General features: G+C 45.6%; 1 protein-coding gene across 12 annotated transcripts in view; it reads right to left on the bottom strand.

Moving 5' to 3' along the window:
* Positions 1–13,397, bottom strand: part of DPF3 (double PHD fingers 3) — a 288,571-nt gene that overhangs the window by 172,546 nt on the left and 102,628 nt on the right. For all 12 annotated transcript variants that reach the window (XR_002097710.1, XR_002097709.1, XR_002097708.1 and 9 more), the window contains exon 2: positions 211–371. Coding sequence is in view for 4 of the 12 variants with exons in the window: in XM_019519128.1 (XP_019374673.1) it covers positions 211–371 (161 nt within the window). In the remaining 8 variants the exon portion in view is untranslated. The remainder of the gene's footprint in view (positions 1–210; positions 372–13,397) is intronic.

The following is a 13,397-nucleotide window of genomic DNA, read 5'->3' as shown; positions in this document are numbered from 1 at the left end:
TTCACATAAAACAATCACATCTATTGATAGAGAGAAAGAATAATTAGGATCCACTCTCTGTAGTTACCAAGGGGAATCCCCTCAGGCAGGGAGGTTTAGGCAGTTTCTCCTGCATGTGGCCCTTAACAGTTTGAGTTTCTAGTAATTAAACCCCACGAGGGATAAATGGCCTACTATCTGCACATGCATGCGCACACAGAATGTGCCTACCTGGTCCCCGGTGCCTCTTCTCCATCCAAATATAGCAATTGTTCTGAGCCACCCCAGTCTGCGAATCCAGAAAGGGAAGGCGGACACTGCGCTCAGCACAGAGCCGGGAGTTGTAGCTGCGGCAGTGTTCGATGGCTTCTTTGTAGAACTGGTCCCCGAGTCTGACAAAGGGGGAGAGAACAGAGAGTAAGAGAGATTTGTCTGACCTCCCTGAAAAAGGCAAGGAAAGAAGGGGACAGAAGGTAGGTTTAAAAATGAATCAATAGCCAAATTTGTGCTAATTCATGTATTCACCCCAAATACGTGAATTAACCTGAATAGCTTTCTGGCAGAGGGCATTCCTGAAGCATATGATGTGCAAAGAGTCATGAAAAGAGTAAACATTCGGGGAATGAGACACTTATCAGTCAGGGAACGAGATGACTCTGGGTAATGGAAGACAAAGTACTTTATTTCTAGCATGGCCAGCCCAGAGAGAAAACCAACAGTTTTGTTTCTAACGTTATGGCAACCTCCAATGTGCTTTGAACAACTGGGAAACTTTAAAAAAGCTGTCCTATTTTAAAAGCACTCTACTCAAGCTTCCAGGCAGGGCACACACTGAATGTCTGGAGATGTGTATCCCCTGAACAAGCGTGACTGTCTGTGGTCCTTGTCAGGGTCAAGGGAAAGAAAGAGTTAAGTATTACCATACACTAAGAGTATGGATTGTTAGCCCATAGTTTGTAATGTGTTTTGGGGGTTCTTCATATAGAATTATATAAAAGAAACATATTCGTATATCCATAAGGGCACAGGGTTATCACTGCAGAGGTCAAGATGGAAAGCTTTCCCCTTCTCAGCTTTCCACATTTGGAAAGTCCCACAAGGTTTCTTTCATGAGTTTTCCATCAAGTCATTCCACTACCCATCAGATCATTCCCCAGTCCAACACCAAACACCCCTGTCCATGGAACAAGCCCCAGTGGTGGGGTCCCAACATCCACCATTGTCCTAGCACCCTCTGGAACTTCTTCCTCAGCAAGGCGCTAGCAACTGACTCTTAGCATGTTCTCTAAGTGAGGGAAGAGAATAAAGGGAGATTCCCACTGCACAAAAGGGCTTCACACAAGAGTTAATACAGCCTCAGGGCTTCATCAGCTTTCTTGAAGATTGTCCAGTTGTTTCCTGCAGCAGACAACGTGCATAGCAAATGTGATCCCTCACTGCCCCATCATCCTCCACTGACCACTAGCCTCAGACTCAGCACCTGGGGTGGCCCCTTCCTTGCTGAGCTAAAGGAGAAGGGCATCTGCATAGTGTCAGTAAGGGTGCTATGGATGTAGAGACCATGCAGGGCAAAGATCTACATACAGAGAGAGTTCTTTGTACACAGAACCCAGAGAGACAAATCCCAGGCCCCTTTTTCCAGAAGGGAAGGGAAGAGAAGCAAAGAAAAGTTGCATGGCCTGTTAACAAGAAGACTGACTGAGAAGACATGAAAGCTTACTAAAAGCTGTAATTAAAGTTGGCTTGCTCGTACACTTCTGTAATCAACGTTAGCAACCAGGAGACTCAAACTGATCAAAAATTAACAGTTCTTACAAATGCCTGAGAGCCAGAAGTACTACGTGAAATTCCTTCCCATATTAAACCAGGGATGCTCAGTAAAACTAAGGACTTTATAGGAAAAAGAATACAAGCTGGATAAAAACAAGCTGTCATCCATTGCATAGGTTCTCTTTGTGCTAAGAATTCCTCCCAACAATGAAATATGAGGATTACCAGCCATTCTGTATTAACAAAAACTCAAAAGAATAAACTACAGCAACCAGGAAAGGAGCCCTAGCTGGAGACTAATTCAGTTTCCATCCTGCTGCAAGACTAAAATTAATTGTAAATCTTTGAATGTTAAATATTTGGCCTAAAGTGACACTGTCAAGTGTGCTTTAAGCCCAAAATTTAGTTGTTCCTATGGAGGAAGAAAAGGTTTTCCAAAATCCAATGCATTTAATGATTAGTAAAAGCTGACAGGCTAGTGGGTCAAATTCATCCTTTGTGTAATTCTACTGAGAGCAATGTTTATTTGGGGGATAGATATTTTAATCTAAGGTTTTTTAAATGTGAGCTTCCCCCCTTTAAAACAAAGTTTCTTTTACATAGAATACCTCTGAACTGTAGGAAAGTTTGCCTTCAGATTTGAACTGTGCAGTTGGATCCTTCATAATGAGACAAATCAAAAACCCTAAATTTTGAACTACTCAGACTCTTGAAAAGTTGGGACTTGCATATTTGAACTCTAAGGATTTGGTCCAATTCTAGTTCTGAAGACTAAGAATGAAGAGAATAAAATAAGCTTGAAAAATAAAGCAGCATTTTATAATGTCAGTTGCACCTTACAAAAAACAGCTTGATCTATGACCTTTTTGTTTTGCTCTTAGGTTTTGTTTTTGCTTGTCTGCTTGTTAATTTTTACATTGGTCTTCACAGAAATTACAACAAGAGAGAATTTGGCCCGTTCTGAATTGTCAGTATTTTTTTAAAAGAAGCTCAATTTAAAGCAGTGTGTGTGTTTTCTTTAAATACAAACATCATCCCCAGTGCTATAAGACTGACTATGGCAGCTTGTGCAGAAAAGAGAGAAAAGAATGCTATTAGAAGAAGTTCATGCCTGCATTATTGTAGGGACCAGACATGCAGAAGTGAAACATAACTTCTGTCCCAAAGAATTTAAGTTCTAAATAAACAAAACAAAAGGTGTGAAGGGAAATCAGGAGTCAAAGAGAATTAAGTAAAGCTTTGGAAGACCAATCTATTTTCACTGACCAAGTTCCATGAAGAACAAGTAACCAAACGCAAGTTATAGTGAAAAGTGAATTTGACTGTAAACATTATTTCTAGTTAGTTCAATCATCTGGTATTACATATTTTTACAACTAGTTTCCCTAATCTGTGCTTATATATCTGCTTCTCATTCCTATAAACACTAATTGTAGAGAATGTGGAAAAATCTTGTATTGTTAGCATCTTCTTTCTTATTATTCCCTGTTTAGGGGTTGGCAACTTACATATATTTGACACAGATATCTGTTCACATCTACTGAGTGAACTTTATACTCTGGCTTTCCAAGCCTGACACCCTTGGTTCAAAACTATAGTTTTCCTTCTTCTAAGCGAGTTGCCTGGGAAATTTCTAAATTATTTTTTAATTAAAAGTATGCATGGCTCAGTTTCCCTATACACTATCATATTGGCTAGGGACAGTAATTCAAAAAGCCTGAGCCTGAATTGATTCAATCTTTGCAAGTCAGTCTAACCTGGCAAGGCTGAACCAGTTTGCAAGTGCACAGACATTCCCTCTGGACTGAGAAAATGCAGACACATCCCTGCAGTGGCTCAGGCTAGAAGCTGGAGGGCACTAGGGCAAGTCTTCCCTTCCCTTCCATAGTGCTGAGCTGAGGGGGGGCATGGACAGGCCTCAGCAGGATGCTCCAATTAGGGAGCACACACCCCCTCACTGCTCCTGACCAGGGAGGGAGCCAGCAGGGAGTTGATAATACAGTGTTTAGCACCCCATCAAGAAAACAAAAGCCTCTCTCATTAATTTAAATTCTTCTTAAACAGCTTTTTTCAAGGAAGGAGAAAAAGGACATTACCAGCTGACCTGTTGATTAGCTCCAAAAAGCCCTAAGCAGACACTGTCCTGTCTGCCTTACACAGACACCTCTAAGCTTTAGCTAGCATACCACATGCTGGCTATGGTCCATGCTCTGGGAAAGGAGAGAGCGGGAAACCCTGCCTGAGCAGGGAGTGGTGGCGGGGAGGGGAGGGAACAGGGGGAAGCCAAGCAGATGCTGCTGAACCTACAGGCTCTGCCAGAGCTCCAGCTAGGGAGCAGGGGGGGGGCCAGCCCTGCTCTGGAGCAGACAGCCCAGTCCAGGGCTGCAAAGCATCTGGGATGCTGGGGGACTCTGGTTTAAGTTAAACCAGGAAGACCTACTAGGACTGCACAGGTTTATTTCTTCTCTAGGACAAGGAACGAAAGATGGGGGTTGGTCACACAGACATTTGGGAAAGAACTATCAAGCACTGCCACCATGTAAAGGAGTTACTTTAGAAATTCAATGGAAAAGCAGCTATTGACCATCCACTTTTCAGAACTAACTGGTGAAGGGAAGGAGAACATGTTTAAAATACTATGACTAGGCCTAGAAAGAATAAACTGAGGAGGCAGGACACTCTGGAAACAACTTTGTGATTGATGGTCAGTGCCAGGAGGCAGATGGAGTCCTTGATGCTAGTGGCCAGAGACGCAGGTAATACTGACAACATGGGCACTTAGATTGCCTATACACGAGCACAAAGGCTGCTCCAATGCACTGGAATTCCAGCATGTCAGAGTATGGCAATTACCACGCTCCAGCAGCCTCATGAGTCTCATGTATCAGCATCCTCACACTTAAAAGTGATGGCAGGCATGCTTTATCTGAAGCTCATCAAACGAGCTTTAGGTCAAGTGCCCCTCCCACCATTTTTAAGATCAGGGATGCTGATACATGAGACATCACAGCACTTTAATTAGAGTGGCTCTCAAAGCCACTCTAATTAAAGTGCTGCTCCCCCTCCCCCCACAAGAACCTGTAAAAGTGCCATGTATAAGCTTTGCTTTTCCATCCTAACATAAGGAGCCTACAATACTGCATTCCAGTTGACTACAACAAGTTATTTTATTAAAAAAATCCTGTCTCATGTCTTTGCAAACTCCTGTTGGCTGCATAGTTTCCAAGAGGGATACGTCTCTTTGAGTTCAAGTTTCTTTGGATTTACTGAAAGATCTACAGCAAGAGACAGTGATACTAAAAGCCAGGACTCACGTCAGGACAACAGGAAGTACAGGTTTCCCTCCAGCAAAAAGCAGAGCTCTTCAGCCTAGTGTTAAAACTGACACTCCTGCAGGGACTGTAAAAAAGTTGGGGACATAATACACCCCATGCACCTATGACACTGATACACTGGTACAATTATACTGAGCTCAGCAAAGTGTCACTGGCATGAAACCAGGTGGAGGATCAGGCCCCTGACCTCTGTTAGGTTAATGTCCTTTTAAATGTTGACCAATGAAGATACCTTACTCATCTTTAACAGCCTGTCTAATTTCTGTTGAGGTCAATGGATCATAATTCTTCCTTCCTCTCAACCTTTAAATTATCCTTCAGGGTAAATTGTTACTTCACACACCTATCACAATAAACCCCTTTCTAGGGGTTTACTGAAAACTGTTAATACAAATAGGCTAGTGTTGAAGAGAGAAACCTCATTCCCCAGCTGCACTGAACCACTTCACATCCCTAAAGTTTCCTCTTGTTGACAGGCATTGCTACAGTGGCATTACACCACCTCACTGAAAGCTACCTTCATATAAGGGACACTACTGAAAATCCAGTGCACTTTGATGCTCTACAATTGCTACAACAGTTGGAAACTGGGCATAATATATAGCATCTTTCAGTACTTAGCTTAGAATCCAAGGAAAGATAATACCTATTAAAAACACACAACCAGCCAAACTCAGCATGGATCACACTCACTCTTCACCTCCAGGAACTCTATGTCCTGGAAAGCAAGCCTTTAAGTACAGATGTTAGGTTCTTGCCAGATTCAAGACATTTCCATATTCAAAACTGGATTATATCTAGGTTTCAAAGGTCAGGGCCTTCTCTAATGCAGCATCATTTCCCTCTAAGGTAGCACTCATTACAAACAACAGAAGTGTTGGGGTGAAAACAGAGAAAGACATTATTAACCACCTTGCATAACAAAGAAGCCATCTCTCCCTGGAGTCTGCTAATGCCTGTAGCTGAGTTTAAATGCAGAAGTCACGGTCACTCCTACCTCCCACCCACCCATCCCCCATGATCACTAGAATTCTTAGTGAGGTTTTATTTACTCCATTTTGGGGCAGTAAAGAGGGCAACTCATAAAGATGTAAAACTTGAAACTGGTCTCAAGGACCCAAACTTCACACCAGGAGACCAGCTAACTGACATCCAATTCCAAACCTTGGCAAAATTTGGGAAAGGAGGAGGGTGGCAAATCAGGTCTAGTAACAAATGCTCTCAGCAAATTATCTGGCTCCCACCAGCCCAGCTCCAGTGCAGGATGCAGAAAAGAAACAGCAATTTTATGTAGAGTCTTTTCAGAAACAAAGGTTAATCAATCAGGCTATTACTTGATCTATCCGCTAACTTTGACATGGCTGATCACAAGGTACTGCTGACTCAATTACAGGTTTAGGCAAACACAGAGAATTTCACTAAGCTGGCTGCAATCATTCCTGTCCAGCAGATCCCAAGAGACACATGATGAGCAGCTGTTCCTCTTCTCCAGGAGCCCTGGTATGCAAAGTTCCATGGAGCTTGGACCTGTCAACACTTCCAATTAATTATGCAAAAGTTTTAGATACTGTGAGGTGACCTGGGCTGTTATACCAACTGTATATTGATGACACACAGCTTTATACATCCTTTTTTTTTTTTTTTTTTTTTTTTTTTTTTTTTATATACAGACAGGAGTTTTCCAGCTACAATCATAGAAAATTAGGGTTAGGAGGGACCTCAGGAGGTCATCTAATCCAACCCCATGCTCAAAGCACAACCATCTCCAACTAGATCATCCCAGCCAAAGCTTTGTCTAGCTGGGTCTTAAAAACTTCCAAGGATGGAGATTTCACAACCTCTCTGGGTAACCTGTTCCAGTGCATTACTACCCTTCTCATGAGAAAGTTTTTCCTAATACCTAACCTAAACTTCTCGTGCAGCAACTTGAGAACATTGTTCCTTGCTCTGCCATCTGCCACCACTGAGAGCAGTCTAGCTCCAGCCCTCTGGAGCCACCCTTCAGGGAGCTGAAGGCTACTATTAAATCACCCCTCAGTCTTCTCTTCTCCAGACTAAATAAGCCCAGTTCCCCCAGCCCCAGAAATCCCCCAGTACCCCAGCCCCCTAACCATTTTCACTGCTCTCTGCTGGATTCTCTCCAATTTATCCACATCCTTCCTGTAGTGGGGGGCCCAAAACTGGACACAGTACTCCAGATGTGGCCTCACCAGTGCTGAATAGAAAGGCGAAGAATCACTTCCCTCAATCTGCTGCCAATGCTCCTACTAATGCAGCCTAGTATGCTGTTAGCCTTCTTCGCAGCAAAGGAATACTGTTGGCTCATATTCAGCTTATGATCCACTGTAACCCCAAGGTATTTTTCTCTGACTGCTTAGCCAGACAGTCCTCAGCCTATAGTGGTGAATGGGATTGTTCTGTCCTAAGTAAAGGACTTTACACTTTTCCTTATTGTACCTCATGAGATTTCTTTTGGCCCAATCCTCCAACTTGTCAAGGTCTCTCTATTAAACCTACCCTCCAGCATATCTACTACTCTCCCAGCTTGGTGTCATCTGCAAACTTGCTGAGGGTGCACTCCATCCCATCTTCCAGGTTGTTGATGAAGATACTGAACAAAACTGTTCGCAGGACCAACCCCTGGGGCACTCCACTTGATATCAGCTGCCAACTAGACAGAGCCATTGTTTACTACCCTTTGAGCCTGACGATAGAGCCAGTTTTCTATCCACCTCATAGTATATCTATTCAACACATACTTCCTTAGTTTGCTTGTGAGAATGTTATGGGAGACTGTATCAAATGTTTTGCTAAAGTCAAGGTGTAATCATGTCTACTGCTCTTCTCGCATTCACAGAGCCAGTCTTCTCATCATAGATGGCAATCAGGTTGGTCAGATGCGACTTACCCTCAGTGAATCCAGGATGACTGTTCCTAATCACCTTCTCCTCCAAGTGCTTAGAAATGGCTTCTATGAGGACCTGCTCCATGATTTTTCCAGGGACTGAGATGAGTCTAACCAGTCTGTACTTCCCCAGATCCTCCTTATAGATTCATAGATGTTAGGGTTGGAAGAGACCTCAGTAGATCATCAAGTCTGACCCCCTGCCCTGGGCAGGAAAGAGCGTTGGGGTCCTTCTTCTCTTTCTTAAAGATAAGTACTATCCAATTGTCTAGGACCTCTCCCAATTGCCAGGAGTTCTCAAAAAGAATGGCCAGATGCTCTGCAGTCACATCAGCCAGCTCCCTCAGCACTCTCAGGTGCATCACATCCGGCTCCATGGATTTGTACACATCCAGATTTTCTAAATAGTCCCTAACCTGCTCTTTCATTACTGTTGACTGTTCACCTCCACCCCAAACTGTGCTGCCAGGTGCAGTAGTCTGGGAGTTGACCTTACTTGTGAGACTGAGGAGAACTACATAAGACTGGCCCATACTTGTAGGGGGCAGATTAGAAAAGCAAAAATGGTGACTGAATTCAGGTTAACATCCAAAAAACAAGGACAATAAGTCCTTCTATAGGTACATAGGTAACAGGAGGAAAAACAGTGGAAGCATAGAAACACTGCTCAGTGCATCTGGACATCTGATCACTGACACCAAGGAGAAAACTGAACTCCTACACAAGTACTTCACATCTGTATTCCACCAGTCTATGAGTGATAGCCTTCCAAATGCAAATATGACACAGAATAGTCACAGCATGGATGATCAACTACCAACAGTGAATGTAGAGCTGGTGAAAGAACAGCTACAGGGGCTGGATACCTATAAGTCAGCAGGACTGGATAAACTGCATCCAAGAGTGCTGAACGAACTAACCTAAGTAATCGCAGAACCACTGGCGAACCTCTGAGAATTTCTGACACTCAGGAGAGGTCCCAGAAGACTGGAAGAGCGCCAAGGTTGTGAACATCTTCAGGAAAGAGAGGAGAGAGGACTCAGGGAACTACAAGCCAATCCACCTGACCTCAATCCCATGAAAAATTTCTCAAGGAGTCCATATGCGATAAGCTAATAGAAGGCAAAATTCTGAACAACAGCCAGCATGGTTTTGTAACAGGTAGGTCATGTCTGACAAACCTCATCTCCTTCAGTGACCAGGTTACTCGCCACCTGGATAAGGAAGATGAGGTCGACATCATTTGTTGGACTTTAGGAAGGCCTTTGACTTGGTGTCCCATCAGGCTCAAGGGAAAACTAGGGGACTATGGGCTCAATAATTCAACAGTCAGATGGATGGGAAACTGGCTTCAGGGAGTACTAATAAACAAATCTATGTTGACCTGGTGGAAGGTAGTCTGTGAGGTCCCCCACAGTTCGATACTTGGACCAGTGCTTTTCAACATCTTCATCGATGGTCTGGATGTTGGGGTGAAAAGCAGGCTGGCAAAGATCACCAATGACACTAAGCTCTGGGGAAGCGCGGTCGCGCCATGGGGCATGCTGATGATCCAGGCAGACCTAGACAGATTAGTTAGATGGGTGGACCAGAACTAGATGTTGTTTAACACTGAGAATTGTACAGCACTCCACCTGGGGAGGAAAAATCCACAACAAACTTACAGGCTCGGTGGTGCTACACTAGCTAGCACCATGTCTGAAAGGAATCTAGGGGTCATAATTGACCATAAAATGAATATGAGCCACTAGTGTGATGCTACAGTTAGCAGAGCAAACAATATGCTAGAATGCATCAACCGATGCTACTCAAGCAAAACTAAGCAAGTTATTCTCCCACTCTACTTGGCATTAGTGAGGCCCCAGCTGGAGTACTGCATCCAATTCTGGGCACCACACTTCAAGAAGAATGTGGAGAAGCTTGAAACAGTCCAGAGAAGAGCCACTTATATGATTAGAGGCCTGAAGAGCAAGCCATACAAGGAAAGGCTGACAGATATGGGACTGTTCAGGCTAGAAAGGAGAAGACTTTGGGTGGATTTGGTGGCAGCTTACAAATACATCAGGGAAGAGCATCAGGGGCTAGTGATGTGACTTTGGTCAAGCCATAGTTGGTCTATGCAACTTTGGTCAGGCTGCAGTTGGAGTACTGCATCTAGTACTGGGTGCTGCACTTCAAAAGGGATGTGGCCAGCCTGGAGAGGGTTCAGAGGCAGGCCACACGCTTGGTGAGAGGGCAGCAGAACAGGCCCTACGAGGAGGGACTGAGGGACCTGAACCTGTTCAGCCTCAGTCTCTCCTGGTGGCTGCCTACAAACTCATCAGGGGAGATCAGCAGCAAATAGGTAGAGCCCTTTTCTCCCCAGCACCACCTGGGGTGACAAGGAACAATGGTAATAAGCTGATGGAGAATAGGTTTAGGTTAGAGATCAGAAGGCAATTTTTTACAGTTAGGGTGGCCAAAATCTGGAACCAACTTCCCAGGAAAGCGGTCCTCACCCCTACCTTGGGCAAATGCAAGAGGAGGTTGGATGATCACCTGTCTGGGGTCTTGTCAAGCCAGCATTCATTCCTGCCTGTGGCAGCGGGTCAGTCTAGATGATCTGTTCAGGTCCCTCCTGACCCTAGCTACTATGAAACTATGAAAGGCCCCAGGGGGAAACCAGGACCAACAGTCATAAACTCCTAGAAGGTTTCAGACTGGATATAAGGAAAAACTTCTTCACGGTTCAAGTGACCAGACCCTAGAATAGACTCCTAGCGGGGGTGGTGCAGGCAGGAGATCTTCAAAAGGAGACTGGATGCACACCTTGCTGGAGTTATTTGACCCCAGCAGTCTTTTCTGCCCACAGCAGGGGAGCTGGACCCAATGATCTCATGAGGTCCCTTCCAGCCATAAACTTCTGTAAATCTGTGAAATAGGCATTGGGTATTTCAGCCTTTTCTGCATCATCTGTCACTAGGTTGCTTTCCCCGTTTAGTAAGGGACTTGCAGTTTCCCTGATCTTCCTCTTGTGCTGACATACTTGTAGAAACCCTTCTTTTTACCCTTCACGTCTTTTGCTAGCTGCAACTCCACCAGCACTTTGGCTTTCCTGATTTCCTCCCTCTGTGCCAAGTTAGTCCAATGCAGGAATCACATGCAGCCTAAAGGAAAGGCAGCCAGCTCAGAATGAACCCTAGAAACACAGAAGTACCTGCTGGATGTGGAATGTGCTATGAAGTACCAGTGAGCTAAAGCAGTGCGTGTTCTTGGATCATAAATTGGAATGGACATGTAACAGACTGCCAATGTGGGCTCACCAGATTGGCTTGAGATACTTACCCTGGGCTAGAAACAGTGCCAGTGACCTCTGAGCAACCCCCAGGGTGGCGCAGGGGAGCCCTGTCCTGTGGAAAAGGAGAAGCCAATGGAAAGAAGGGGTTTTCAATCCTCTCATTCGCATAGAAGGGGGATGGCCAGAGTTGGGGGCCCACCACCCTGAGCCCTGGTTGGCCTGTTTGCAAGCCAGGGAGGGACTGCCGGTGGGGATAAAACCAGCAGCCGAACTAGTGTGTGCAGGTTGCTGACAGCGAGTCTGGGGAATGACATGGGAGGCCTAAGAAGAGCTGGGGTGAGCTGACCCACCAGAGGGAGCAGAGATCCTGCTGAAGAGCCTTGAAGGCCCTGGGAGAAGAAGGCAGCGGCAGTTGGCCATGCCTCCAGCCTTGCAGCAGAGGGAGCGGCAGCCAGGGCTTGGGGCAGAGACCTGGTGCCCCAAGACCCTATCGCAGTGTGCTGGACATCCTGGGCATCCCAGGGACTAGGAGTGGCAGTCGGCCCCACCACTCCACTGCGCAGAAGAAGCAGCGGCCAGGAGCACAGGTGGCATCATTATCTGGAGCAGGGAGCTGAGCCAGTGAGTTGAGGAAACCCCTCACCTTCCCTGGGGAAGCAGGACAGCAGCAGGGAAGGCACTGGGATCCTGAGGAGCAGCAGAGTGCCAGGATGAGGGGCCTCAGAGCAGGACTGGCGAGCCGTGAGGCGTGTGAGGTGCCTGGCTAGTCATCTGGAGCAGGGGTTTAGAGCAGTGACCTCTGGGAGCTGCTGTGCTGCTGACCCCTCTCTGCCACTGACTGCTTCAGAGGGGACTCAGGCCTGTCCCTTATTCTGCAGCTGATTGTCATCAGATGGAGTCCCCGAGTTTTGTGCTTGAGTCATGTGGATTGTTGCAGGAGCCTACTCTGTTGCTTGTTGCTTGCCTTTTTGGTTGCCACAAAGGGTCACCCTTCAGCTTCTTTGGGGGGTTGGGGTTTGATACAATTTGATTGCTGCAGACCAGAAGAGCTTAACCTGTTTCAGTCTGTCGCTTATTGGGAAGCCTGTTGGAGCTACTGGGAGTGAGCACCTTGCTTCCTTGTGGTAGCACCTCAGCAGTGGCTGAAAGCTGCCAGTTACCCTACCTGTGGCTCTTGAGTCAAGGGTTGACTAATGCATTCTGGTTTGTTTTGTGATTCTGGTTGTGCCATTTAAGTTCACTTGTAAATAACCTTTCCTATTATTGTTTTGTAAATAAAGTGTAAATAGTTAAATCAGTTAAGTGTTAGACCTTCTTGGGACCACAGGGTGCTCTGTGGGGAGCAGGGGCTGGCTGGAAAGTAAACTGGTGCTGGCCGGAAGCCCTGCCCCACTCTCACCACGCCATCCCTGATATTGGGCAGGGGTGGCAACTATTGGGCCGCCACCCAGGTTACAGACACTTTACAGAGAAGCAGTCCCCAAAAGTGCCTCTTTCCATCTCCAACTAGCAAAATGACACCATTTGCAATTCTTCCCAAATGCTAGCCTGATCCCAGGTGCTCCTCACTTCCAGGCCAGACTGCTGGGACTCTTTCCTTGGCCTGGATGAGAAGTTCAACAAACACACAACTAAGTACACAAGGTGCCAGCCCATATCCTATTCAGAGAGACCAAAAGCTGAAACCAAAAGCACTCATGTAATACGAGTACTTCACAATCTACACTCACTCTTCTCCAGGTGCATATCACTTTATAAAGTCCATTATGGGATAAGACCATGCCATCTCAGAAACTGCCTCTTCTTCCTGAGTCCAACACATCAGCTACATTGTTCCAAAAGTCTATGTTTAATACAGCTGAGGTATTCACCTGGCAGAGAAAGCATCTTCTCAACAATAGGCCCTGGGCTCTGGAAATCTTCCTTAGGAAGACAAGAAGCTGTACTCCTCCCACCCACAGGTCATGCTGCAAGATTTACTGTATGCCCTAACATCCCTCAGAGGACCTGAACAGAAGGTCTAATGATATGTCCAAAGTGTACCCAATAATTAAAGGAGAATGGAGGACTGATTTGTAGGTTCAGTTTTCACTTAGTGGTCAGCTGAGTCTGTTCAAGAGGCAATAGTCTT

This window comes from Gavialis gangeticus, unplaced genomic scaffold (assembly GCF_001723915.1).
Source record: "Gavialis gangeticus isolate Ggan-Ray unplaced genomic scaffold, GavGan_comp1, whole genome shotgun sequence".
NCBI classification, from domain to species: Eukaryota; Metazoa; Chordata; order Crocodylia; family Gavialidae; genus Gavialis; species Gavialis gangeticus.
Note: the sequence above shows the minus strand (reverse complement) of the source record. Positions and strands in the feature narration are given on the sequence as shown.